Consider the following 26,667-nt stretch of genomic DNA (forward strand, 5'->3'; position numbering starts at 1 on the left):
GCATTAAATTGACGCTTGACCCTAAATCACATAAGACTCTCACTTCCTTTGAAGCCCCAAAATTAACAGGTAGGGTGAAACTACCTGGGTCCTTTCGTTTGGGTGAAAGCTTCCTTTGTAGAATAGCGCTACCCTCCTCAGTAAGCTCAACAATGTCATTCTCTTCACTCAACCTCCTTTTCTTTGAGAGTATCCTTCATGAATTTAGCATATTGAGGCAACTTTTCCAGAACTTCAAAGAATGGGAGCTCTACACGCAACTTTTTGAACATAGATACAAACTTGGAGAATTGCTTCTCCAACCTTCTCTTTGCTATGTTAGTGGGGAAAAGGGGAAAAATGACTTTTTTAAACTTATTTTCTAATTCTACTTTTCTCTTTTCCTCTTCTTTTTCTTTATGTTCTTTCTTATTCTCTCCTAAGGGTTTAATATCCCCTACAAACTCATCATTGATATTATTGTTTTCTACAATTTTCTCTTTAGGCTCATTCAAGGTAGCACCACTCCTAAGAGTTAAAAAAATAGATTATCTCTACCTTATCTCTTAATTAAAATAAGAGATAATCCTATTTTCTCCCAATAAATCAAAAAATAATTACAATAATTATACTTTTAGTGTATATATTCAGATATAATCTCTAAATTTAATTTAAAATTTAACCTTCCTCTAACTTTCCACCTTTATCTCCTAATTTTCAAATAAAACAACTTTGCGGAAACTAAATTTAAAACTGATATCTCATAATAAATTTCAAAATAAATTCCTAAAATTGAAAATAACCTTTCAATAATTAATTCCTTTGGTTGAAAATAACCAAACAAAAATTTATCCTATTTTCTAACTCTATAGAAAAACCTATTTTAAATCAACAAAATCCAAAATAATTCAAATAATAAGTTTTCTCTCCAAAATCACAAATAATACACTAATTATAATTATATCCATTTATCAAAATATATTCGTGCAATAGCTTAAGGATTATTATTTCAAAATCAAAATTACACTGAAGGCAATTACAAGGCAAAGTCAACAAAACATAAAAGTCAACATTCACCTAATTATTATCATAATAATAATATTATTATTAAATAATAATTAACAACTAAAATATAAGGTCTTACACGTTACACACATTGGGTTTTCCCCTTATGAATTCTGCGGCCATGATATCCGCATAGGAATCCTCAGTCGTTTTAATGTGGTTGTTGTCAATGATAGATATTAGATGGATTCCTTTTCCCGGCCTGTTCAAATGCTTTGATTCTAATTGATTAAGGATTCAATGCGAGAGGCCTTGGCCGCCAATTTAGTTAAGTCACTGCATTCTTGGGCTATCGGTTTCTTAGTGAGCTCAAGGCGCATGTTTTTAGTTGAAATGTGCACGTCCTTAGCCTCTTGGAACTACACCTAGCATTGGTTCTTTATCCTCCTAAACCTCTCTAGGTAGTCTCTCACCGATTTGTCAGCTTTTTGATGGCTAGACATTAAATGGGATACTAATATGTTAGGGTAGGGCTTATAGAACCTTTCATGGAAGCTTCATTCCATGTCTACCCAATTTTGTACATAATTAGGAGGTGAAGAAGAATACAAGCTCAATATTGCTCCTGCCAACAACAAAGGTAACACTTTCATCTTGTAGAACTTGTTATGGTTCGCCTCTCCATACTAAGTCGTGAATCGGTTAATGTGTTCCATGGTAGATTTTTCGTCTTCGCAAGACAAGGTAGTAAAGTCAGTGAATTTGAAACCCCTCGGAAAAGGAACGGCCTTATCGACCCATTCAGGTTACAATTTTCGATAGACTGGTATATCAGTCGACCGTAACTGAACGTTGAAATGTCATTGAATTAGGGCGACAATCATGTTTTGGTTGATAAAGTTTGTTCCTTTGGATCTCCAACATTGGGGATGTTTTCCTGGTGAACAAATTCTTGGGCGTTATGTTGCTTATTCATTGCTACTAGTTCATAGAACGACTGCTCATGCACACCTCCCAACCCATTGTTATAGGATGGAGTCCATTGTTGGGAATTGTCTCTTCTAACCCATGATGGAGCGTTGGCCTAGGTGGCCTCGGGTTCAGCTGGTTAGGGATGGGTCAATGAGTTTCCTCTAGTGAGCGATGTGCGCTGCGGGGACTAGTTTGATTGTTGAAGACTATTGAGCCTACAACCCTTGTTGTGCCTGGCGATAGAAACTTGACTATACTAAAGGGGACTCGTGGTGGGAAAACCCTAAACGACTTACTTACCGAGTGGGGTCATGTTTTGGACAACGTGAGGGCAGTGTTTTAAAACTCGGCTCGGACCGGCCGGTCCGACCGGTTGAACCGGAACTCGGTCACCTGACCGGTCCGAGCCACACAACAGATCAGTTATGCAGTTGAACCGGTGAGAATCGGTTCGGCTCGATCAACTCGACGGTTAAACCGATGACTCGCTCGGCCCGATCAACCGAGCAAGCCACAAGTTTTTTTCTCCAGCAACCATTTATTCTGGAAAAAAATGTTGAAAAAGGTCCTCATGTGGATTCGAACCTCTTCCCTGCATCTTATCCTTGGTAACATTTCCACTAGGCTATGCACATGTTTTGCTACGTATTTATAATGTATTAAATATACAGCAAATCAAATTAAATAATCAGTACCAATAACTCAATATCGCTATAAATCAGTATTATTTATGGGATAAAATAACTAAACCCACGATCCCATGATAATAGTTATTTCATTATTTGTGCCATTTATTTTAATACATATTCTATTTGACAATTATTTAAAATAAGTTATTTGTGTATTTTTTATTATTATTAAAGCGTAAGACCTATGTTTTTTATAATATTTTGTTGTAGTGAAACATTTCTTGTTGGTTGTTTAATTAGGTATTTTTGTGATGGTAATGATTTTAATCATAGAGTATGGACTTATTAATTAGTGTTAGCTAGTATTATTAATTTTTATAATTTTTTAAAATACACCGAGTTAAGCAATCGGACCAGTGACCCACTGGTCCGACAGTGACTCATTGACTCAGTACCTCGACCGAGTCGATGACCGAGCCGAGTTTTAAAACACTGCGTGAAGGTGTGAATCTTGCTTCCTCAGTTATGACTCATCTCTAGAAAAGTGCATCTCGTTATGCACCATGGGTTTCACTATTTCAGCCATGTTTTTGGAAACTTGGGCAATGATATCTTTAATACCCAAACCAATTTGCAGCCCAACAAAAGAGGTGGTAGTAGCAACAGTAACCATACTCAGGTCTCTCCCATCAACGACCATATTTGTTGCGTCGACGTTTAGGGGGCTATAACCACAAGTGTCATGGAAGTGGCATAACCTGAAGATTCCGTAGTTGGTCAAGAATGTATTGGCGATGTAGTGGTAGAAGCGGTACTCGAGAGAGGGGTATGACTGCTTCTTTCTCTGCCAATGTTGTTGTTAGGATCCATTTTGCGTTCAGACCTCAATTGCATGTGTGAATTTAGGTCATGTGAAGGCGATGAAAACTTTGCAATAGAGAGTCCCATTGGATGTGCCAATTTGTTGGTTTACAAATAAAGGACTAGGTAGCCATGTAGGTTGGTTGAGAAAAACCAAAGTAAAGATTCCCTAATCAAGTGATTACTTGAGGAAGGGACTCTGTTCCTTAAGGCTCCTAAGCCACTCCAAAAAGTTCTTCATGATCGCTATTGTCGGGAACATAGGCTAATTAACTAAGGTAAGGAGAAAAATGGACAGATAAAGCTAAAACAATTAAAAGTAAATGAGGGAAAGTAGTATAAATAAAAGCTGAAATGATAAATGACTAAAAGACTGCAAAGAAAGCTCAAAGGTTGAAAAGTAAAGACATGAAAGTAAAAGATAAAGATAAATGAAGGAAATTTACAATTTTAAACGATTGATTGTGTGTGTTAATACAAATGACCCTTCCTCTATTTAGAGGAAAATTTTGCTAACCTACAATAGCTAACGACGTTTGCCACTTCCCACATTTCCCCGTTTATACAAACATTTACAATCGCGGGATGTTGGCGGTTGTTTCTCCTGATCAGGCTGAGAGTATTTTTTTTTTTATAAGCAATGAGATTATATTGAATGGGAGTACAAGGGGTACTCCAACCCAATACAAGAAAAACAGAAAAGAAAACAACAAGCTAGATAAAAGAAAAAATACAAGACAACAGCCCTACAAAGACGAATACTACCCACCCCCACTTCCTTGAGATTAGACAATATAAAGGGGGCCTCATTAAAACCTTACTTGGATAAAACCCCCTTGGGAAAACCAAGAAAGGAAAAAGAGTACCCATTTTATAAAGTCAAGAGGAAATTCCAAGGAAGTTTACAAAAAAAGTAATAAACCCCAACCTAAAACCACCCCAAAACCAAATACCAGCCATGCCAATTGCCAATAAAAAATTAGAAGTCCATTCCAATCAAGCTGCCACCGAGAAGAAAAAAATCACCAACACATCCAAGTAGCCTCCAATTCAAAGCAGAAGATAAGCAAACAGCCGGCTCCTAAATAATTCAAAGCAAACAAGTCACTTTCTCACTACGGCAATGACGGCAATGACGGATCCAGTAGACAGATTGCAGACCAACCAATTGACAATTCACAAATCCAATCCCACTAAAGTTGGGTAATACAAGAACATGGGTCCATAATCCATTCAAATAATGAACTTCTGAAATCCTTTACCATAGATGACAGCCAGAGCCAAGCCTTCCACTGGATAATACCTAACAAATTGTTCCAATCAGGAACCTCATTGGAGAACACCAACCTATTTCTCAGACACCACACGGACCAAACCACTGACCCCTAAATAGCCCACCAAGCCCGACACTGCTTCATATTCCAACTGCCATGGACAAATTGCAGAAAATGCAATTGAGGATCACAAGGTAAAACAGAATTGAATCCAAGCCAGCGGAAAACTGAGTACCAAATAGGTGAAATTTTCCTGCAACAAAACATGAGGTGTTCTACATCCTCCAGTGAGTCATCACAAAAAGGGCATGCTGAATCAGAATCATTTAATTGGATCCCCCTCCGAATAAGGTTTTGTTTAGTTTGAATCCTTCCCCAAAGCAACTTCCAAATAAAAGCTTTCACTGTTGAAGGGACAGATATTTTCCATAGATGCTTAAATGCTGGAGTCTGATCAAAACTTGCAGTCCCGGTGATTAGAGAATATGCTGATCTAACCGAGTAGCCACCACAAACATCATCCTTCCAAATCCATTTATCCACAGAATCACGGCACAAAGGGACCTGGTTGACAGCAATTAAGATTTCAGAAACCCAGGCTTGCTCCCATTCCCGCAGATCCCTGCGCCAAGACAAGCTCCAAACCCACTTATTGTCCTCCCAAAGTCCCATATCTGATATCATACAGAGCTGTTGGGTAGAAAGCCTGAAGAGCCTATCAAACTGCACTGCGAGAGGGCCATTACCAACCCAGGAATCCTGCCAGAATCGAATCGAAGAGCCATCACCAATTTTCCTCGCAATAGACTCACCAAACCAATTACCAGCCGGGGGCTCAAAGCAAGTCTTTAAAAGGTCTTTCCACCAAGTAGAAGCAGAAGACAAAGGAACATCACTGGGCATCCCATTAAGCACGTTATATTTAGAGCGGACAATGCGAGCCCATAAGCTTTGATCTCCGGAACACACTCTCCACCTCCATTTAGCAAGCAATGCTTTATTGAAATCCCCCCAACGTTTTATCCCTAAACCACCCAAATCTTTAGGTCTACATATAGTATCCCACTTAACCCACGCTATTTTGGACTGCTCTCCCTCAAAGCCACCCCACAAAAAATTTCTCATTAACCGGTTACATTCATTTTCAACACCCACTGGGAGTTTATAAAAAGAGAGGTAAAAGAGGGGAATGGAAGAAAGCGTACTATTAATCAGACAAATGCGACCACCGAAGGAAAGAGATCTGCTCCTCCACTTTGATAATCTCTTCCTGATTTTAGTAAGAATGGAATTCCAGAAATCAATCCTTCGGGGGTTGCCACCAACTTGCAATCCCAAATAAAGAAAGGTAGCTTCATCAATTCGCAATTCAAAATAGCAGATAGAACCTGTAAGTCCCTCTCCTCAACCGCAATACCAATCAGACTACTCTTAGAAAAGTTGACTTTCAACCCCGAAGCCAACTCAAAACAGTGAAGTATACATTTCAGTGTAAACGCATTCTCCCTAGAAGCATCCCCTATAAATAAGGTGTCATCAGCAAATTGAAGAATTGGGACCTCCTCATTTGCTTGACGCCCAAAACTATACCCTCTAAATTTATGGAGATCGACTGCCTGTCTCATTAAACCATTAAGTCCCTCAGCAATAATCAAGAACAAGAATGGTGCAATAGGGTCACCTTGTCTGATACCTTTCCCCATGCTGAATTCCCCACTTGGGTTGCCATTAATCAGAACTGATACTCTAGCCGATTCTATGCACCCTTTGATCCAAGAAATCCATTTAATGTCAAAGTTCATACGCTGCATCATGTAATAAAGAAAGTCCCAGCGGACTGAGTCGTAGGCCTTTTCAAAGTCAACCTTAAAAGCCATTGAGCCTTTCTTCCTGCTTTTCGCATCGTGGACCTATTCGTTTTCCACAACAACACTGTCCAAGAGCCCTCTACCTTCCAAAAAGGAACTTTGCGCTTCATTAATTACTGAGGGCAGCACCTTTTTAATATGATTAGCAAGCAATTTAGACACAATTTTATAAGCACAACCAACAAGTGAGATTGGCCTATAATCAGATAAATTTGCAGGACAATCCTTCTTAGGAATCAAAGTAATGAAGGATGAGTTACAGCCATTAGGCCAACAACCACTTCCATGAAACTCATCAAGGAGATTCTGAAAATCTTTAGAAACAACATGCCAGAAAGTTTTAAGAAATCTGAAATTTATACCATCAGGGCCAGGACTCTTGTCAATTCCACACTCCCAAACAGCTTCTTTGACCTCCACAGGATCAAACTTTGCTATAAGATTCGCCCTTTCCCTCTCTCCAATACGACTGAAAGGAACACCATCAAGCGACGGAGCAATCTGATTATCACATTTGAATTTCTGTTCAAAGAACTCTCTAGCACCATTTTTCACCAAAGACGGGTCCTCCACCCAAAGGCCATTAATTTGTAAGCCAACCATGTTGTTCGCTTGCCTCCTCCAATTGACAAAGGAATGAAAAAATTTAGAATTTAAGTCACCTTCTGAAATCCATTTACACCTTGATTTTTGATGGAGAAGTGATTCCTTAAATTTTGCAGCCTGCCATAAATTTGCCTGAAGTTCTTTCCTCTGATTCTGTTCCTGAGACGACAAACCTCCATTGCTTAGCTTCTGATCCAGCACCTCTAATTTTTCCACTAATTCCCTGTAGTTCCGGTTAACATCCCCAAATGTATCTTTATTCCAAACTTTGAGTTTCCCTTTAATAGCCTTTAACTTCTCTTTCAGTACAAAACCACCAGCCCCAGAGATTGAAATCTGTTCCCACTCCTTAGTCACAAAGTCCCTAAACCTTGGGTCAGAGAACCAGCAATTCAAAACCTTAAAGGGCTTGGGACACCAATTAAGGTTTGAAACACGAAATAAAACAGGACAGTGGTCGGAAAGAGTTCTATTTAGCACCAATTGATTGCTGTATGGCCAGCAACAACACCAATCATGAGACAACAAAAATCTATCCAATCTGCTTGCCGCCTGACCATTTGCCCTGAACCAAGTGAATTTTTTGCCTGCCAGAGGAGGTTCCAGCAATTGTAAATTAGAGATGAAACAATTAAAATCATTAATTTCCCTTCGTCCATACATGTCGCTAGTCGCAGTACCTACTCTTTCCTCAGGTCTAGTAACTGCATTGAAGTCTCCTGCTATACAGAAGCAGGATAAACCAGAATTATTGATAAATTCTTCTAAGTCTTCCCATAATTTCTGTTTACCTGCTGAATTACAAGGGGCATAGACATTAATGATTCCACAAACTGCTGACTGGTTTTCCCAGTGCCCTATCAAAGCTATGAATCCTTCACCGATCAGACTATCCACCAGCACAAGTTTTTCTGATTGCCAAACACATATTAAACCACCAGCTCTACTGTTAGAAGCTTTGAAGGCCCAATCACAATCATTAGACCCCCAAATTGAACTGCATAGTCTTTGATCAACTACTTCCAACTTAGATTCCTGGATAAGTAGCATATCTATTTTCTCCTGACGAACTAACTCCCTTAGAGCACGCAGCTTCACACTGCTGCCCAAGCCCCTCACATTGTATGACAGTAAAATCATTAAGATAAGTTCAAATCCCCAACGCCCCCTCTTGATCATGGTTAGTAAGAAGAGCCATATCTCTTGATTCTAGCTCCGCCAATCTCCTGACCATCTCGGACTCGTCACCTTGGAACCGCACGCCCAAAAGCTTACCCAAATTCCAGGACTGGTGCGCTTCACCCAGAATATCTAGTGAACAGGGGACCCAATCACCAGAGCTGTGAACAGAACCAGAGCTATCAGCAGAGCATATCAGAGAACGGGCAACTTGTTTAACCACTTTCCGTCTAGCCGCAACCGAGGTGCTTGGAGTCTCCAAGCGATGAGAAACCCGCCCCATATTTGCATCGAAATTGGGTGCCATCAACAAAGGACGTTCAGTGTTAGGAGGAGGAGACTCAGAAGAGATGGGTTCAACGTCATAAGTTGATGCCACAAACGGTACCATCACAGGATCAGGGATAGAAGAAACTCCTTGGGAATCAACAGTGGCAACAATGATAGGATTATCTGAAGAATGGGTGCTGTTAGCATGAACCAAAGCCAACGGGTTTGGGCCCAACTCAGCAGAAGGCCCAATATTGTCTGGGTTATGAGACTCCAAGTCCAGAGCATTCTCAAAATTTACTTGTACATCAAGTGGGTCGGCAATAGGCAAAGTTGAAACCTCCACGTTACCCCCTACCCCACACAAAATATTCTCAATAATTCCCTCATCATTTGACCCAGTATTTAAGACCTCAAAACCTGAACCCAAGGAGCAATCATTAAAGGATTTCCAATTTTCCACATGAGGGTTTAATGCTTCATCGAGAGCTGCGCCAGATTCATGCACCACTGACGGAACGGAAGAATTTTGAAAATCGGTCGTTGGTTCACCTTCCAACCGGAGATTGCCACTGTCGCCACCATGATCTGACGCCATAGAACCAACATCACATCTTCCAGAGCCGTCGTATGACCATTTCGAGGACTCGCTAGCCCCATCCTCAACACGCCATTGATTAAACAAAGGGAGCCTTGATGGAAGTTCTTCAACAATTCTAATACCATGAACAACCTTGTTGAAGGTCATGTCCCAGGCAGCATTGATCATCTCCAATTTTGTTGTTCGAATCATCAATCTCGCAAATTCAACGTTTGAGAAACTCTCTGTAGTTGAATCCATCTCAATAAGTGAACCAAGTGGTGAGATTAAAGCAGCCAAAGAGTTCCTTTTCCATACATGGAGTGGGAAACCATAGCAACGGACCCAGACCACTCTATGTTTCATGGAAATATCAGGGCTCCAAGGAACTAGGGAACTGAACATATTGTTCATCCACTCTTCTGATCTTTTAATAGTGTCTTCCAAGTTCTCCTCTTGCTCTGTTGACAAAAGAAATAAATCATCCCCCATATAGCGAATCTTGATTGAGAGGATACCATCAATGATCATAGTTTCCTGAAGCTTGTTGACCATGTTAATGTTCCGAAGTTTCCCTACCCAACAACTCTTCAGCCAATCATCTACCGCATCTTCCACCCAAAGTTGTGCCACTGTCTCACCCTTAGTCTTTCCCTGTTTAGCCTGCTGATTCTTCGAAAGATTCTTCTGGTGCACTTCCTTTCTTGCCTCACCGGAGACTGCTTCGGCATATGATTTCTTACCAACTACTGGTCGATAGTTCCCTTTTGCCTGGGTATTAGGAGCGCGAGGATGAGGGTGCCGCTCCAGATTCTGATTGATTGAATGGTACCCCGATTCAACCAAGCGCTTTGGAAGGGGTTTCTCAAAACGTGGAGAGTTTACATGAAGCTTGGTACGACCAATGAGAATCTGGTCTAGTTGTCTCCCAAGTTTGACAGGGTCAGAAACATGAAAGAATCTGACAAAACCAAACTTTTTGCCTTCTCTGTTCCTTTTGGAAGGAATGAACACCTCTTGGACTTCACCCCACCTAGAGAAGACTTCCCACATATTTTTTTGCCTTGAAATTTTCAGGGAAATTTGAGAAAAAATAAGTCGTGATCCCCTCATCCTTCCTACGAAAACCATTGTCCTGGTAATGGTATCCAGATCCACCGTGAGTATCGATTCCTCCTTCCCCCTCCAACTAGCGTCCAACCTTGCTCACACTCTCTCTCTCTACCTTTCTCTCTCTTCATAACAATAACTTTTTATCAGGCTGAGAGTATTGATTTAAGCTGAACTAATTTGCATTGGCCGGCACTTAAGAAATAATTTCCTCCCTATTTTGAAGGGTTGAACCTCTCCTTCTTTCAAGCACGTGCAAGCCTTCTAGAACTTTGATAGTTACCTTTGTTGCACGTTGAGATCCATGTTCTTTTAACTAGATCTTGTCCACATTCAATTCTCAGGCTTTCCATTATGATGATCAACTATTTGCCCTGTTTTGACTAGTTGTCCCATCAGCTAGTTCGCTATGTTGACTGGCGAAACCCTTGAGCTTCATTATTGGTCGTTATATATTTTTGGGTGCCAACAACTATTTTTATAGAAGAAAAAAACGATTTAATTGAGATATTTTACAACATTAAAACAATTGTAATTTAAAAATAAAATACAGTTTTCAAAAACTGTAATCAAACAAACCCATAATAACTATAGTCAACAGTTGCTTTTTATCTTCCTGAGTCTGAACATCAAGAGATAAAAAAAGTGAGTGAGAGAAAGAAAATCAACATAGCCAATCAGCCATTGCCGCCACTTACTCTAATCAAATCTCAACTCTCTAATTCAATAATGATAATAATGATGCTCTTTATGGTAAAAAATAAATAAAAAATGATGCTCTTTGAAGCCGTGGCTAAAGACACTTCCCTAAACTCTTGGCAACTGAAGTCAAAATTGTGCTTATTTGTTGTTGGCATTTGCTTTTTCACTCACACTCGCACAAGCACAACCACCTGAAACACAAAGAAGAACAACACTTGCTGTCGCTTCTTCACTGGCTCTTTCCTCCACCACAACTACCACCACTACCACCACAAGAAAAGAAAACAAGAAAGAGAGAGAAAAAGTAATAGAAACTTTTCTCTTGTTTCTTCCATGGACTCAAAGTTCATCGGAAAACCGCCGACAACGGTGGACCTAGAGCGGATGCCGGAGCGTGGCTCCCACCACCGACGCTCTCACTCCGATACTAGTTTCCGTTTCGCCGCCACCTTTGATGACCTCCTCATGTTCGACCCTTCCGACCTCGACATCTCCAACCTCCCTCTCCCGTCGCACTCCGGCGGAGAAACTGGCGGTGGCGGCGGCGGCCCGATGGCGGTGGATTCGGATGAGTCTGGTGGGAGGCCTTCCGCGGCGGCTGGCCCGCACGCCTCGCACCTCCGGAGCTTGTCCGTGGACTCTGACTTCTTTGACAGTATTGGATTCTCCGGCGGTGGGGAGGAGAAAATCAACGGGAAGTGCGGCGGCGAGAGGAGGGTGAGTCACCACCGGCACAGTAATTCGATGGACGGGTCTTCTACGACGTCGTTTGAGGCTGACTCGTTGATGATGTTGGACGGTGTGAAGAAGTCAATGGCACCTGATAAACTCGCTGAGCTTGCTCTTATTGATCCAAAGAGAGCTAAGAGGTTCATAATCATCAATTCATCATCATAAATCCATAATAATAAGCAATTTCACTTTCTTTATTTTGAGTGCATTTAAATTGAATTTGCAATTGCTACTTTGATCTTGTCATAAACTTGATGTATTCTTGATTGATTCTTTTTATATTGTAGAGTATAATTCTCATTTTTCACTACTGTGATTATTTAATGAAGTTATGTAAAGGGGTGTTTGGATTTTGGAAAACTTGGTTTGGTTCACAGATTGTGTGTTTGTTTGTTTGATTGTACAGGATTCTTGCTAATAGACAATCTGCTGCGCGATCAAAGGAGAGGAAAACGCGTTATACAAGTGAGCTGGAGAGGAAGGTGCAAACGCTTCAAACTGAAGCAACTAATCTCTCTGCTCAGCTCACCATGCTTCAGGTATGTTCTTTAATTTTCATTTTCGTTTTCCATTTCTATATTCTAGCTTTTGATGAATAATCATGAATTTGGTAACTTTTTCTTGTCATTGTTTGACGGGGTCTCCCCATCTTTAACAACTATGTAGGTTTATTTTGTACTTGATTATGAGTTGTGTGGTCATAACTCACAACAACTGTTTATGGCATGGAACCCACATACATATAATTTGTATACATTTTTTGTATTGTGAATTGATAAGTATCTGTATCTCCATAGTTTGGTAAGAATTAGATTAGGTTTCTCTGTCACATCTCATGTATTTTGGTCTTATTATACAAACATAAACATCCCTTATATTTTAATAATTCACACATTATTGCCTCCTTGAAAACATTCACCATCTTCCTCTGAACCTTTTATATTTTTCACAACCATCTTTCTTGAAGGGATTTTAGTGTAAATTTAAAATTCATCGAGGTTTATGCAACTGCTGTAATTTCTCTAATCTCTGAAGGGATTTAGGACCAGAAACCAGATAACTAGTGTGTTTAACTCCATACTAAATAGCCATTGCTTGATGTCTATCAGTAAAGATAATCTTTAACCAGTGCTTATTTTGTTTCTTATTCACGCAAAAAATTAGTGTTTTATTAGAAGGGTAGAGCGTTTTGTCAAATATCTCCCTGATTACTGTTATGGACAGTTAAACCTGTGTGACTTCTATATCTGAAGCACATTATGGACTTATTTTGATTACACTAGGCATGAAATGGCTCTTGCTCCATATGTTCGTGCCATAGTCATAGCTGAAAATTCAGTGCTGGATGCTGTAAAATGAACTGTGAGAAATATTCAAAGGTTTAAAACTAGTCATCTGATAACAGGTGTAGTTGGTGAAGCATTTGGACCCTGTTTATTTATCTTTATATGTTCTTTAGTTAACTACACATTGAGAAAGTCGAATATCTGACTTCCCTAATTATATTACATTGATTACAAAAATAAAAAAATCTTGGTAAAGTTGGAAAAAAAAGAATTTTATTAGTAAAACCTATACCTAGGATATATAAGAAAACAAGATTTATTTGATCATAAAAAGTGAAAACATATGCATGTCATTTAAAAAGAAGAATTTGGTTCAACAGTAAAATTTATGACTATTAGACTAATAATTATACAGTTCTGTAATCCTTTTCTATATTATTCGGGAAGAGTCGTTGCAAATTATTTTCTGAAATAAAGACTCTTGGTAGCCACCATGGATATACATTGCAATTTTGATGCATACAGCAAATTTAATGATCTGATATACCAGAAGGCAGAAACATATAATACAACAATAAAGATATGCCTATGCAAGTTTGTATGCTAATAATAGTTACATGACATGTGAACCAATCACTTGCTCTGAACCAAATAGAGAATTTCATGTAGCATAATCTTGGAGTGTATATTTACAAGAACATTGTTGTAGTCTTATATCAGATTATGTAGGAGAAATAAGTCTAGATGAGATAATCCTGTTAACATGTGTGTGAAAATCCTCTCAGGCCTTGTGGCCTCCAACGATTTCGTACCTTTTTTTTTTACCAAACTTTACATAGCTGGTCCCAAAGCAACCAAAAAGAGGAGGGTTTTATTTGGCAGTTGGCAAACATAAAGATTTGTCCAATCTCCTCTTGTTTGGATCAGCTATGCTATTATGCTTATACTAGGTGATTATGTAAATGGTTTATGATACTGTCCCACCCAAGTTATTGACTGATCTATGTAGTGAACATTGGCTAATGGGATACAGCTTCATTGTTGTAGCTATTTTATGTTACAAAGGTAGTTTAGGTGTTTCTTAACTACTTGTACTACAGTGTGTAGTACATTGTATAGTGATCTCATTTTTATCTGTAAATATAATACAGGCCTGCACCCTATGGCATATAGTTTTTCCAAAACTACTTGACATTGGGGAAGTAGGTTGGTTTTTTTTTTCCAACTTCTTATTCTGGTGATATTCCTCTCCTTAATCTGCTAACTGAATGTGCTAGAAATTGTCAATGACATATCATTCAAGATTATATGGATGACTGACATGATTTCCAGTTTTTCTACTTAATTTAATCCCAATGTCACGTAGAAAGGATTTGTATGCATCTCAGTGTCCAGTAGAAAAACTTTACAAGGGCGCACTTTTTAGTGTTTTTGGGGAAAACATGATTTTCTCGGTTGAGTTTAGATAAAATTCTCATGCTAAGAAAGGTTCTTTGACATTTGTGTTGTTTGACTAGTGACTTTGTTTTTGGGTTTTCTTTATTGATATTGAGAGAGATTGGCATTGTGTTTTTCTTAACTCTTTCCTCTAACAGGATATCGTATCTTAATCTCTTATATTCAAAACTCTCTTAAATGCAATGACTGTTCATGAATCTTGATTAATAAAATACAGTGTGTTTAGTTCAAATGAAGGGGGGGGGGGGGGTATTTTTAAATTTTTTTAAATGTATCTTATTAGGTTTAATTTTTAAGAGGGGAGGGGAATGGAAGGGGTTAAAACCTCTCCTAACTCAATTTTGTCTCTCCTTCAAAAGTGTGGATTTGAAGAGAAAAATAATGTCATTTCTCATATTTTGAAATTCTAAATTATATTTTAGGAAGCAAGAGTAATAAAAGTAAAGTTTTGAAGTTCCTCCTAGACTTTGAATTACTAAAACAGTAACTATGGAATGTTGAAGTGGTAAATACCCAGGCGAGTGTACTCTATTTTATATGCAAGACTTTGGATTAGAGATTGCAGATTCAATACTTAGTCGGTGCTTTTGCATGTGACTCCTTGATGGATGACTTGTCCACACCATCCCAACTGATCCAACAACCACCTTTTATCTTAAGATTTTGGTTGAATTGGGTCAAGCTTTTCTGACTATCTATCATTATTCTTAGTATTTTTAGTTAAATTCAATTTAGGTTCACTTGACATAATGGGATAAAAAAAGTAAAAAGCAACAAACTTATCAATATCTCATATGATGCAGAGAGACACCACAGATTTGACCGCCGAGAATAAGGAGCTCAAACTGCGGTTAGAGGCGTTGGAACAAGAAGCTCAGCTTAGAGAAGGTATGCATCATTTCATATTTGTTTCCACCTGAAAAAGCGTCCTTGTGCTTTCCCCCTTTATCATATCATTTTGAATTTGATAAAAAAAGAGCTCAATCAGTACCCTTGTTTGTTGTCTGAACAGTATCTTATGAACATTCATGTGTCATGCATATATTTTAAAAACCATATTCAATTTCAGAAAAGGAAAACTATTGCTTGAAATTTGATAGATCTGCAGATTATTCTTTTGCTTGTTTTTAAATTTGGAATGTGAATATTAACATGGCTACACTGTTTGATTGCAGATCTCAATGAGGCATTGAAGGAAGAACTACAGCGCCTTAGGGCACAAAATAATCGTTTAAGTTCTGTTGGTGGTAATCCTTCTTTCGGTGGGATCTACTCCCATTTGGCTTCCCAGCTAGCCATGCAACAGTTGAATGATCCTCCAACTCAGCAGGGACAGCCTCGCATGCGGGCTTCTTTCAACGGGCATGGCCACCCTAACTTCAGGGACTTTAATCAGAAGTAGATAACAGAAGCAGTGAATGATTGGTTAAAACTTAAAAGGAATATTGATCACACGTAACATCTTGTATATATATATATATACATGTGAGTATGTATGCATTTATGTACTTAGTATGTAATACAAATGAGGCTTGTGAAGGATGTTATTTGTGCAGTTCATTGTCCTTAGTACGATGTTCTTATTTATTTGTCATCTGCTGCTTTAGGATAGGACCGTAACCTACTATTATGTACTTTCAGCAATTCTAGGTTAGAAGCACAGCCTTTTAAATGTATGCAAATGGAATAGTTATTGGGTGGAATCAGTTAACGTAAAGAGATGTAGAACAACTAATTGATAAGAGATGGTGAATGAAGTTTATAGCTTCGGAAATTACCCAGCAGGTTTAAATATTGAGATCCAAATTTCAGAACCCACTAGCATGGTGACAAAGATCAGTAACTGTACAGTTTGATGAGAGCGCCATAACTTCTGTTATAATCAATAGTAGCGAATGTCAGGCTTTATCGGGCTAACAAGAGAAAAGTTGGAGTAGTGGAAATGAGAATGTTAAGATGGATGAGTGAGCACATTAGAAATGATAAGATACGTAATGAGCATATTAGAGAAGATATTGGAATGACGCATATTATGGAAAAAATGACATAATCAGTTAAGATGGTATGGACATGTACAAAAAAAGGCTTATGGAGGCACCAATAAAAATGGTTGATAACATAGCTTTTAGTCCTGCGAAAAGATGTAGAAGGAGGGGACAAAAAAGAACATTGTAAAATATTGTTAAAGATGATCATAATTTAGTTTTTTATCAAACTCACTAATGTAGTGTGATCTATAGAGCCGACCTCACATAGTGAGATAAAGCTTTTTTTGTTGTTGTTACTTGTGATCATATATGAAGACCTCAGAAATCTTCCAACAACTCATAATGTACAATATGAGATTACATCCCGAGAAGTACGCTTTTGAAGTCCATCTGGGATTTCTTTTGGAATGCAACTACTCGAATCCTGAGGTGTGTTAAAAAATCTCCTAGCGAAGTCTTTATATGCGAGTAAATGTCATAATCAGGTGATTGGTATTAGGATTATGATTGGGCTGGATCTAGTGATGGATCTAGAACTTTTGAGTCGTAGGGGTAATTATTTTTTTTACAAAGTAGTTGTTAGTTTGTACTCCTTCTGTTTCACAATAATTATTCACCCAAGGGAATAAAATTGATGTTTTCCTATATAATACCTATATAAAAACAATAAATGAAAATAGATAGAAATAAGGGTTAGCTAGTTACTTTGTATAAAACAATAAGGCACTTTGGCTTAAGACCAAAGATGTAAATATATGTTGATCATAAAATAACAATGAGTCAATAAATGTCTTTGAACTTTCTCTCTCCTCATTTATTTATGCTTCAAAATTTAATTAATGATTGTTTCAGAAATCAGAATATATTACAACATTGGTGACCAACAATCTCTGACTGAATACATGTGTTGCATGCACATAATCAACACACAAGTAGCCAAATCGAATTGTCCAAAGTTGATTGGAGTGAGATGTATGATGTATCATATTTTAGTACCATTTAAGATTTTAAGGGACAAAACTCTCTTTAACACCGATTTTCTTTTTCTTTTTTCAAACTCAAAAGAGATTGGTGTTAATAATCAATACTCCCCTTTTTAAGTGTCATTCTAGCAAAAATCTCTTCAACCAAGATAGTGAGTTATTGGGGTTTTTTTTCCCATTCTACCCTCTCACATCTTAATCATGAAGTTATAAAGTTTTCCAACCAAAATAGTGGATAGTTAATTTTTTTTCCACTCTCTCATATCATTAAATCATTTATCATTCTTCCCTCCCTAGTAGCAATAAAAATTTATAACCTCCTTCATTTCCTTTGACAGAATTTAATGTTAACGCTTTTTTCTATGTAACTTTGAAAACTCTTTTGTGTATTTTTATTGGAATTTAATTTCCACTTACTAGACAAGACTTTGTATTGATGTAATGAGAATTTAATTTCCACTTACTAGTAAGGGTATAATTGACAAAATGGACCTTAAAACATCAAAACGACAGTTAAATAAGAAAAAAAAATTTCTTCTAAAACGACACTTAAAAAGGAACAGAGGAAGTATTACATAGAAAAGTTGTCAAATACTTTTGACCCAAGAATCTTATAAAACTTAACGAGTGAAGTCCAAATTTTTCTTCATTATTATAATATAAGCAGATAAGCTATGGAGGACGATGGCTACCCAGGGACGGCAAATTGAACTTCAAGACACCAACAAGAACAAAGGAGTTCTAAGCTTCTACCTAAGAAATTTTGTTGGATTTACTCCCTCAAAATGATCGCCTACATGTCCATTTCGTTACTTTCACAGTCACATTGGCCTGCAGTCATTGGATAATAAATATAAATACACATATCTGGTTTTAATCCAATTCAAATTCAAATCTATTACAAATGTCTTAGAAGTAACTAAGTTACAGATACTACCAATAATTGCAGCTGATTGTACATGCAGGAAGCATTTCTTAAATCAACTAGTTCTGCTATTTGCTGGTAAAAGTAGAAATGGAGCTGCTTAATATGCTGTTCTCATTGATTATTTACTTGTTAGTGCTATCAGCTCTTTTGTTGGTGTATCTTACTCGTTCCCCTAAAGAATTGGGAGGCATCCCTGGCAGCCTTGGTTGGCCTATTGTGGGTGAGAGTTTCTCATTCATCTCTAACTTTTCAAGTCCTTCTGGGATCTTTAGCTTCATGGAGACGAGGCAGAAGAGGTAAAAAGACATTACAATCTAGAATTTTGCATAATTAAAATATGTTGGTGAACTCGGCCTATGCTTTCGCTAGTCGGTCCTAAGCTCTGATATAGGAGCAAAGTTGTGCTAGGCTTTCGACAACCAAGGTAAAACTCGCCAATAGTGGCGGAGGTAGGAATTTAAGACTAGGGGGCCAAGATCATAGAATATGGCAATGCCTATAACGGTTTTACAGCTCACATACATTTTTTTTCGACAACAAACAGCTCACATACATATGTATCACATGTAAGAAAATAAAAATTGAAAAGCTTAGGGGGCTGTGGCAGCAGTATGTCCCCCCTCCCTCCACCAATGCTCGCTGATGTCTTTAATACGGGCCTGTGGTCATATTGCCGACTTCACCTAGTGGAATAAGGATTTAGTTACAGCATAATATATTGGTGCTAAAGAATGCCAGAGATTTTATCCACTATGAACACTTCTATTTTTTTCTTGCAGATATGGTAAGGTTTTCAAGAGCTTTGTCCTAGGGAGGTTCACCGTCTTCATGACTGGGAGAGAAGCAAGCAAGATATTGTTAACAGGGAAGGATGGGCTTGTGAGTTTGAATTTGTTTTATACTGGCCAGCAAGTTCTAGGCCCTGCAAGCTTGCTTCAGACCACTGGAGAAGCACACAAAAGGATAAGAAGGCTGATTGCTGAACCTTTGTCACTGGATGGCCTGAAAAAATATTTCCATTTTATCAACACTCAGGCAATTGAAACATTAGATCAATGGCAAGGAAGAAAAGTCCTTGTTCTTGAAGAGGCTTCTACAGTTGAGTGTCATTATCTTATTAAACATAGAAAATTTCTTAATTTTATAAATAAATTAAATCAATAGTGTCCCAGCCAAAGAGAGGGAAAACTATCAGGCTCAAAGAGCACTTAAAATAGACTTACATTTACCTTATCTCAAGGGAACGAGTGGGGCTCGAACCGGCAACATGTTAGATGCGAGGCCTTGTCATTCCCTACTCGACCAACCCCTTGGGGTTAATTTTATCAATTGTATTCTATACTAAGTTAATCATTTGAACATTGCAGTTTACTTTAAAAGTGATTGGACACATGATCATGAGCTTAGAGCCTACCGGAGAGGAACAAGAAAAGTTCAGGTCAAATTTCAAGATTATTTCTTCCTCATTCGCCTCATTGCCTTTTAAACTTCCAGGGACAGCTTTTTATCGCGGTATCAAGGTAACAAAGGAACACAACTAGCCATAGAGCACTGAATAGGTTCCTAGATTCAAATATGAAGATAATTGAACTGTCCTTTCCTCTGATGCAATGTTATGCTTGTACAGGCTAGGGATAGGATGTATGAAATGTTAGATTCTGTGATTTCTAAGAGAAGAAGTGGCCAAGAGTTTCAGCAGGATTTCTTAGAATCCCTGATTATGAAGCATAGCAGAGAATCTGGTGGAGAAGAAGATGAAAACAAACTCACTGATAATCAATTGAAGGACAATGTGTTAACTCTGCTTGTTGCAGGACATGATACTACAACTGCTGCTCTTACCTGGCTTATCAAATTTCTTGGAGAAAATCCAACTGTTCTAGAACAATTGAGAGTAAGACCCTGTTTGAATACGGACTAAATAACATTCATTGAAGCTTATCTTCTACAAAAAGTACTGAATAAGCTCCAATGAGTGCTCTTTTGTCTGGATCAGATTCTAAATATTAAACACCCTACATCTTTCATCTTTCTGTGGTTGAAGATTTTAATGTGTAGCATCATGGTGTTTTGCAGGAGGAACACAGGGAAATTATTGCAAACAGAAAGAGTGAAACAGATCTTACATGGTCTGAAGTAAATAGCATGCCTTACACAGCCAAAGTGAGCATTAGCATTTTAGTTTGTACTTAACTTCAAGTTTTCATAGCTCACCAATATTATTGATAATTTGTGTTTCAGGTGATAAGTGAAACACTTAGAAGAGCCACAATACTGCCTTGGTATTCAAGAAAGGCTTCTCAAGATTTTGAAATTGATGGTATGCCATTACAAGATGACTAACTAAGCATATATGATGTATTTGTACGTGTCTTATTGAAATGTTTGTGACCACAACGTTGATGTTGAATTTTGCAGGATATAAAATCAAGAAAGGTTGGTCCATCAATCTAGATGTTGTTTCTATACACCATGACCCAAAAGTATTCCCAAATCCTGAGAAATTTGATCCCTCTAGATTTGGTGTAAGTTCCTTCTCACAGAGATTCCTAATTAACACTTTTGTTTCAACATGAACATAAACATAACCAAAAGTCTTATCCCACTAAGTGTGAGGTCCGCTATATAAATCACATAATCCATAAAGATGCAGCTAGTTTTACATTGGTTGCCGCAAACCTAACTCAACTTTTCTCTTATATTAGGGCTTAGGGCCGACTATGATGCAGTATAGGCGGAGTTACTTTTATTTCTATGTACCAAAAATTGATCATTTCACTCAATTTTGCGAGAAACCTTAAACCTAACTCAACTTTTCTCTTTTATTAGGGCTTAAGGCCGGCTATGACGCAAAATAGGCGGAGTTACTTTCATTTCTATGGAACCAAAAAGTAATCATTTCACTCAATATTTCAGGAAACCTTAAGGCCATTCACCTTTCTTGGATTTGGTAGTGGACCACGCATGTGTCCTGGAATGAACCTTGCCAAGATTGAAATCTGTGTCTTTATCCATCACCTTGTTACCAGATACAAGTAAGATGAGATAAAATAAATGAGAATCAAGCAAAGGATTACATAAAACCCAAACAACAACTTACTTTCTTTTTGTTTGCTTAAACTAAATGTTCCATTGCATGTAATGAAAATTGATGTCACAGGTGGAAGCCTCTGGAGAAAGATAATTCTGTTCAACCAACGCTTGTAAGGATGCCAAGGAACAAGTATCCTGTTATAGTTGAGTCACTGTAGATCAATTCCTCCCATAAGCAACAATTGAAAGCGAGATAGTAAAGCAAAATCTGGAAGAAGGGTGGTTTTGTGTAGAAAAGGATATGAAGCAATAAGATGAACAGAATTGGTGTGATCTCGTTCTGCTTTGAAAGATATACTAGCGTTTTTATCCTGTGCGTTGCACGGTGAATATTGATCTCATTATTTAGGCACATTTTTTTTTATAAGCAAAAAAATGCATTATTGGGAGTACAAGGGTACTCAACCCATAATACATCAAAGAGAGACTAGAAGGACAATAAAATAAAATACCCCACCCCACCCCCCCCCCCCCTTACTGACAACCCACAATATCTCCACAATGGTAACACAATCTGTACTTGCCATTCAACCGAAGCAAACACAACCAGCCTTTCAATTTTCTCTCCCAGTATTGACACACAAAATCAATAGCCACAGTCCCAAGCCTGAATACAACAGAAAACCACTTAACACTACAAGGTCGGTTGACAATATAATTCCTGCAAACAGATAACGGGGTGAGAGGACCATTCAAATAAAGAGCAGCTAAACCTTCATGTCTTGTGCTTTATCCAATGTCATGATCTCCATTTAATCACTTCCATAACTGTAGGAATATTCATCACCCCATTCTTGAAGATAAGTTCATTCCGCATCAACCAAATTGACCACACCACCACTAACCAAATTGAATCGGCGCCACTCTGTTGTTTCTGACCCCAGCCAACATGAATTTGCAACAAATGATCTATGGGATTCCTGGGCAAACACTGTACATACACCCAACCACCGGTAACATTCACACCAAATATCCAACAGAATCGGACATGAAAACAGAAGATGAGCAGTAGCTTCCACATCCAAACAGCACAGCTTACATTATTTAGGCACGTAATAATGAATTGACGATCTCGCAAAATTGAGTATTCAACCAAGCAAAATCACAATAAGTATCACACAACTTGCAAAATTTGACAAAAACTACTTCATATATATTTAATCCTAAATATTTTGTGAATTTTTTTTTAAAAGTATGAAAAACATATTTAAATTAGATGAAAATTTGTTACCAAGAGTTGCAAAAGTGGTAAGAGTTATGAGACATAAGGGTTGAAGGGGAATGAAGAGTTAGAAAAAAATTATGAGTTTTTACATGAATTATCTTTTATGTAAAATGTTTTTCCTCGTGAAAGTGTTTTACCATGTGATCTAATATAATTATATACTAGTGTTTCTTACCTGTGCGTTGCACGGCGAATTTTGTTTTATTATTTAGGCATGTATCAATAATTCATAACAAAATTGACCAACTTTTTTACCTATTAGAACTAAGAGACTAAAAATATATGAGCACTCAACAAAACAAAACCACGACAAATATCACACTATCTCCAAACTTTCACACAACTTTTACAAATTTTGAAAAAAAAAATATTACATAAATTATGTAAAAAATACAAAATAAACTAATGGAGAGAGTTAAAGAAGAGAAGAAACAACATTGAGAAATAAACTACCCATACTATTTGCATCTGAATTATGCATAGAAGACTCTTAAAACAACTACCTAATTCTCAATTATGAAGAATATACTTTGCATCAAAACCTAATTATTGTTTGTTAGTGACATAAGTTTTAGAAATAATATTAAAAGTGGAAATTTCAAATGATGAGGATAAGGATTAAAAGTACAATCCCATAAGGAAAAAAATCAAGTTCATGCTCCATTTACATCAAAATCTCTTTCAGATTTCTCTACCACTGTCACCACCGCTTTTCTATAAATTATTTACAAACCCTCACAAATTCCACACAGTACATTACATACTCTCTTTTGAAACCAAAACTTGACTTGCAAATGATTGAACCCAGCTCATAGCCCAAATCTTTTATATGTTTTTCATCAGGATATGGAAACTACTTGAAGTACCTGATAGAAAGAAGTTTAAGAAATGCCAAATTAAATAAAAAAAACTGAGCAAACATTTTAAGATGAAGAGAATTAGTAGGATCTGGAAAAAAAAAAAAGCAATCAAACACTAATATGGAAGCTTTTTCTTTACAAATTAAAGACCCGTATGTCATTTATCAATTGATCCCATAATAAGAACCATTCAGTGATTTCAAAGGGAAGAACAATTAAGTTACAATTAACCCAAGACTAGTTAAAGATTTTTTCTTATAATAAAGAAGAAAGTTACGTCATGCACTACCTAAGCAAACATCAGCTAGTTAACCAAATCATAAACCATTATCAACTCATCTGTATAAGAAAAAAATTCCATTTTCTCTGAAAATTTGAAAAGGCAAGAATACATTAATAACCCCAAACTAACCTAGCAGTCCCTAAGTAATTTACCCTTCTACTACATCCTAACATGTGACTTTCAAGTTCCGATACGTAACAATCCAAACTTTTTTTAAAAACATAAATGTTTATCATATTTGATACTCCCTCCGGTCCTATTTATAAGCAACAAAAAAAAAATTCACATAGTTTAAGAAATGTAGTTAAACTAGATAAAATGCATTAAATTTGTCTTAAATCAAAATAAACTTTCAAAATTACCCTTTGTTATTAGTGTTGGAAAGTGGGAAAGAGAGAGAATAATTAATGAGACACATTTTACAAGTTAGAATTAATAAGGGCATCATTGGAAAAAATTAATTAATATAGCTCAAACTTTCATTTGGTTCTTATAAAAATGACCAAGATTTTTCTTCTCTTTCATGCTTATAAATAGGACCGGAGGGAGTATATTTCTAACACAATATAAATTGCATGATTTAATTCTGCAACTTGGGTCAAACCCAAAAAATCAATAGAAGTTCAGTTCCATGGTTCACCTACAGAGTCTAAAAACATGACACAGTAGATAATATCATCTACAAATAAAGATGGTTGAAGGTATGAAAAACGATAGAAAGGGGGGGGGGGGGTTTGAATAGCGTTTTCAATCTAAAACCTTTCTCACTTGAGATTTTAACAAATCTCTTCAAACACCAAAGATAAAAGTGCTAAGATAAGAGTTGAGGAAAGCACACAATGATTTTATCCTGATTCACTTGATAAATCTCTCAAGCTAATCCAGTCCACCCGTTAAGGTGATTTCTTCCTTCTTAGAATGAAGGCAATCCAATAATCAGAGTTTGTTACAACTGCACTTGCTACCTGCAAAGTGACTAACAATACACTGACTTAGCTATCACTAAGATTCACTCTCTTAGTCTTCTCAAGGATCCGACCAACCTTGGTATCCTTAAGGAAAATCAAACAATTGTTTGAAAGTTTGGGTTTACAAAGAAATGCTTCTTAGAAAGCTAATAGTAAACACACTTAGTACAATATGAAGAAAGATTGCTTGAGAGAATATTTGAATTTCGCGTGAGCTTCAACAAAGTTTCTTCAGACGACATTTTTCATCTTCAGCCTCTTTATATACTCCAAGGAATTAGGTTTGGAAGTTTGCATGGAATGCTACCGTTGGAGGGCAGATCTGAGTTTTCCAGGTTCTGTTGTGGCTGAATAAATTAGGTAAGGTCGTCAGGAATGGTACAATTGCTTTTGTACTTTGGATAGTGACATGACCTTTATCCTAGTTGACATCTGATCAGAGTGATGCTTCATATTGGAACTTGTGAAGCTTGGTGATCAGAGTCAGAAGGAAGCTTGGATCCTCTGACCTTTGTACCTTCTACTTCTGGATTCAGAGGAGAAGTACTTGGTCTTCAGAGCCAGCTTACTCTTGGACTTCAGAATCTTCACTACTCAGCTTCTGGACCTTCAGAGCTTCTGATCCTTTAGAGCTTCTGATCCTTCAGAGCTTCTAGTGAACTGAATCCATATAAGAGCTTTACTATCTTCAGATCTTCTGAAGCTTAATCTACTGTTCAGATTGAACATAGTAAGTGCGAAAGCGTTGTGGAGGTTACTCTTTGAGCATTGTGCTTCTGAATTATGTGTAATAAGACCAGAGTCATAGCCTGTCATTAGAACACTCAGAAAACAACGTTAGAGTACCATAATTGTTCATACACAATAGTTAATATGTAATCATCAAAACATAGAGTTGTACTACTAGATCAAAACTTGATCTTACAATCTCCCCCTTTTTGATGATGACAAAACCAAGTATTTTGATGAACAATTCTTAAACAATAAACTGAATTCACTCAGAGTTTAAAGAATAGAGGTAGACTTATCCTGAGGTGAATGGTTTATGTTGCTCATTCTGAATCCAAGTCACAGATTGATTCTGAGTTTAGCTCCCCCTGAATCTAAGACTTAATGAAAACATTAGTAATATCTAGATTCTGAGCTGAATAATAGAAGAGTTCAGAGTGAGAATTTATGACATAGATAATATGTGAATATCATAGCGCATAAATATTCAGAGTCAAGAGCAAGGTAAAAGTATCAGAGTCAACCAATTTAGCATATGATCACTTCAGAAGAAGTGAAAATGTATTCCTTGCAAATGCCCACGGACAGATCTATGATCATAAAAAGTGGAACTCTTAATTTCTCCAAAAGTAAAAGAAATCACACTAGCGCAGTACACATCAAAAACTGGTTGTATACTCCCCCTTTTTGTCATAAGCAAAAAGCATGGGGTGTGAAAAACTTAGCTTGAAGTACAAGGTACTCCCCCTTAGAAAAAGACTAAGTTTAAAAAGATGGAGAAAGAAAAAAAAATAAAAAATTAAAGAAAACATATTTAATTAATGAGTATGCAGAAGATTAAATGAAAGAGTGGAACGTTTACCACCGGCCAAGGAATTAAAGGTAAACATCTGTTACCAATAAACGATCCTCGAGAAACTGCTTCATCATTAACTTCTGGAGACTGAGTTGAGCTTATAAATATCAGTTAAAGCATAATAGTCTTCACATCTCGTTTTGACTTGAATTCAATATTGCAATGACATCCTTCATAGCATGCATCGAGCAATTGAGAAAGAAAGCTTTTGATGAAGATCTCTTCATCAACGTGCGCCATCCA

The 26,667-nt window shown here is 37.3% G+C and overlaps 2 protein-coding genes and 1 long non-coding RNA gene across 4 annotated transcripts; 2 read left to right on the top strand and 1 right to left on the bottom strand.

Moving 5' to 3' along the window:
- The first annotated feature begins 11,155 nt into the window (after positions 1-11,155).
- On the top strand, positions 11,156-16,105 carry LOC130738188 (transcription factor VIP1). The gene is made up of 4 exons (XM_057590123.1): positions 11,156-11,904; positions 12,174-12,306; positions 15,315-15,399; positions 15,687-16,105. The coding sequence occupies exons 1-4, from the start codon at positions 11,369-11,371 to the stop codon at positions 15,911-15,913; spliced, it is 981 nt and encodes a 326-aa protein (XP_057446106.1). The 5' UTR covers positions 11,156-11,368; the 3' UTR covers positions 15,914-16,105.
- Positions 16,106-18,358: 2,253 nt separating this feature from the next.
- LOC130738189 (abscisic acid 8'-hydroxylase 3-like) lies at positions 18,359-21,776 on the top strand. 2 transcript variants are annotated; one of them, XM_057590124.1, is made up of 9 exons: positions 18,359-18,706; positions 19,190-19,508; positions 19,778-19,930; positions 20,038-20,304; positions 20,487-20,573; positions 20,652-20,730; positions 20,829-20,935; positions 21,327-21,445; positions 21,571-21,776. In XM_057590124.1, the coding sequence occupies exons 1-9, from the start codon at positions 18,498-18,500 to the stop codon at positions 21,659-21,661; spliced, it is 1,431 nt and encodes a 476-aa protein (XP_057446107.1). In that variant the 5' UTR covers positions 18,359-18,497; the 3' UTR covers positions 21,662-21,776. The 2 variants fall into 2 exon arrangements, with proteins under 2 accessions (XP_057446107.1, XP_057446108.1); XM_057590125.1 differs by lacking the exon at positions 21,327-21,445 and having other exon boundaries at positions 21,571-21,661.
- On the bottom strand, positions 18,499-21,446 carry LOC130738190 (uncharacterized). The gene is made up of 2 exons (XR_009019250.1): positions 21,347-21,446; positions 18,499-19,412 (listed from the first exon to the last, which is right to left on the bottom strand). It is a non-coding gene; the product is annotated as an uncharacterized LOC130738190 (long non-coding RNA).
- Positions 21,777-26,667: the final 4,891 nt, after the last annotated feature.

This window comes from Lotus japonicus, chromosome 2, assembly GCF_012489685.1.
Source record: "Lotus japonicus ecotype B-129 chromosome 2, LjGifu_v1.2".
NCBI lineage: Eukaryota > Viridiplantae > Streptophyta > Magnoliopsida > Fabales > Fabaceae > Lotus > Lotus japonicus.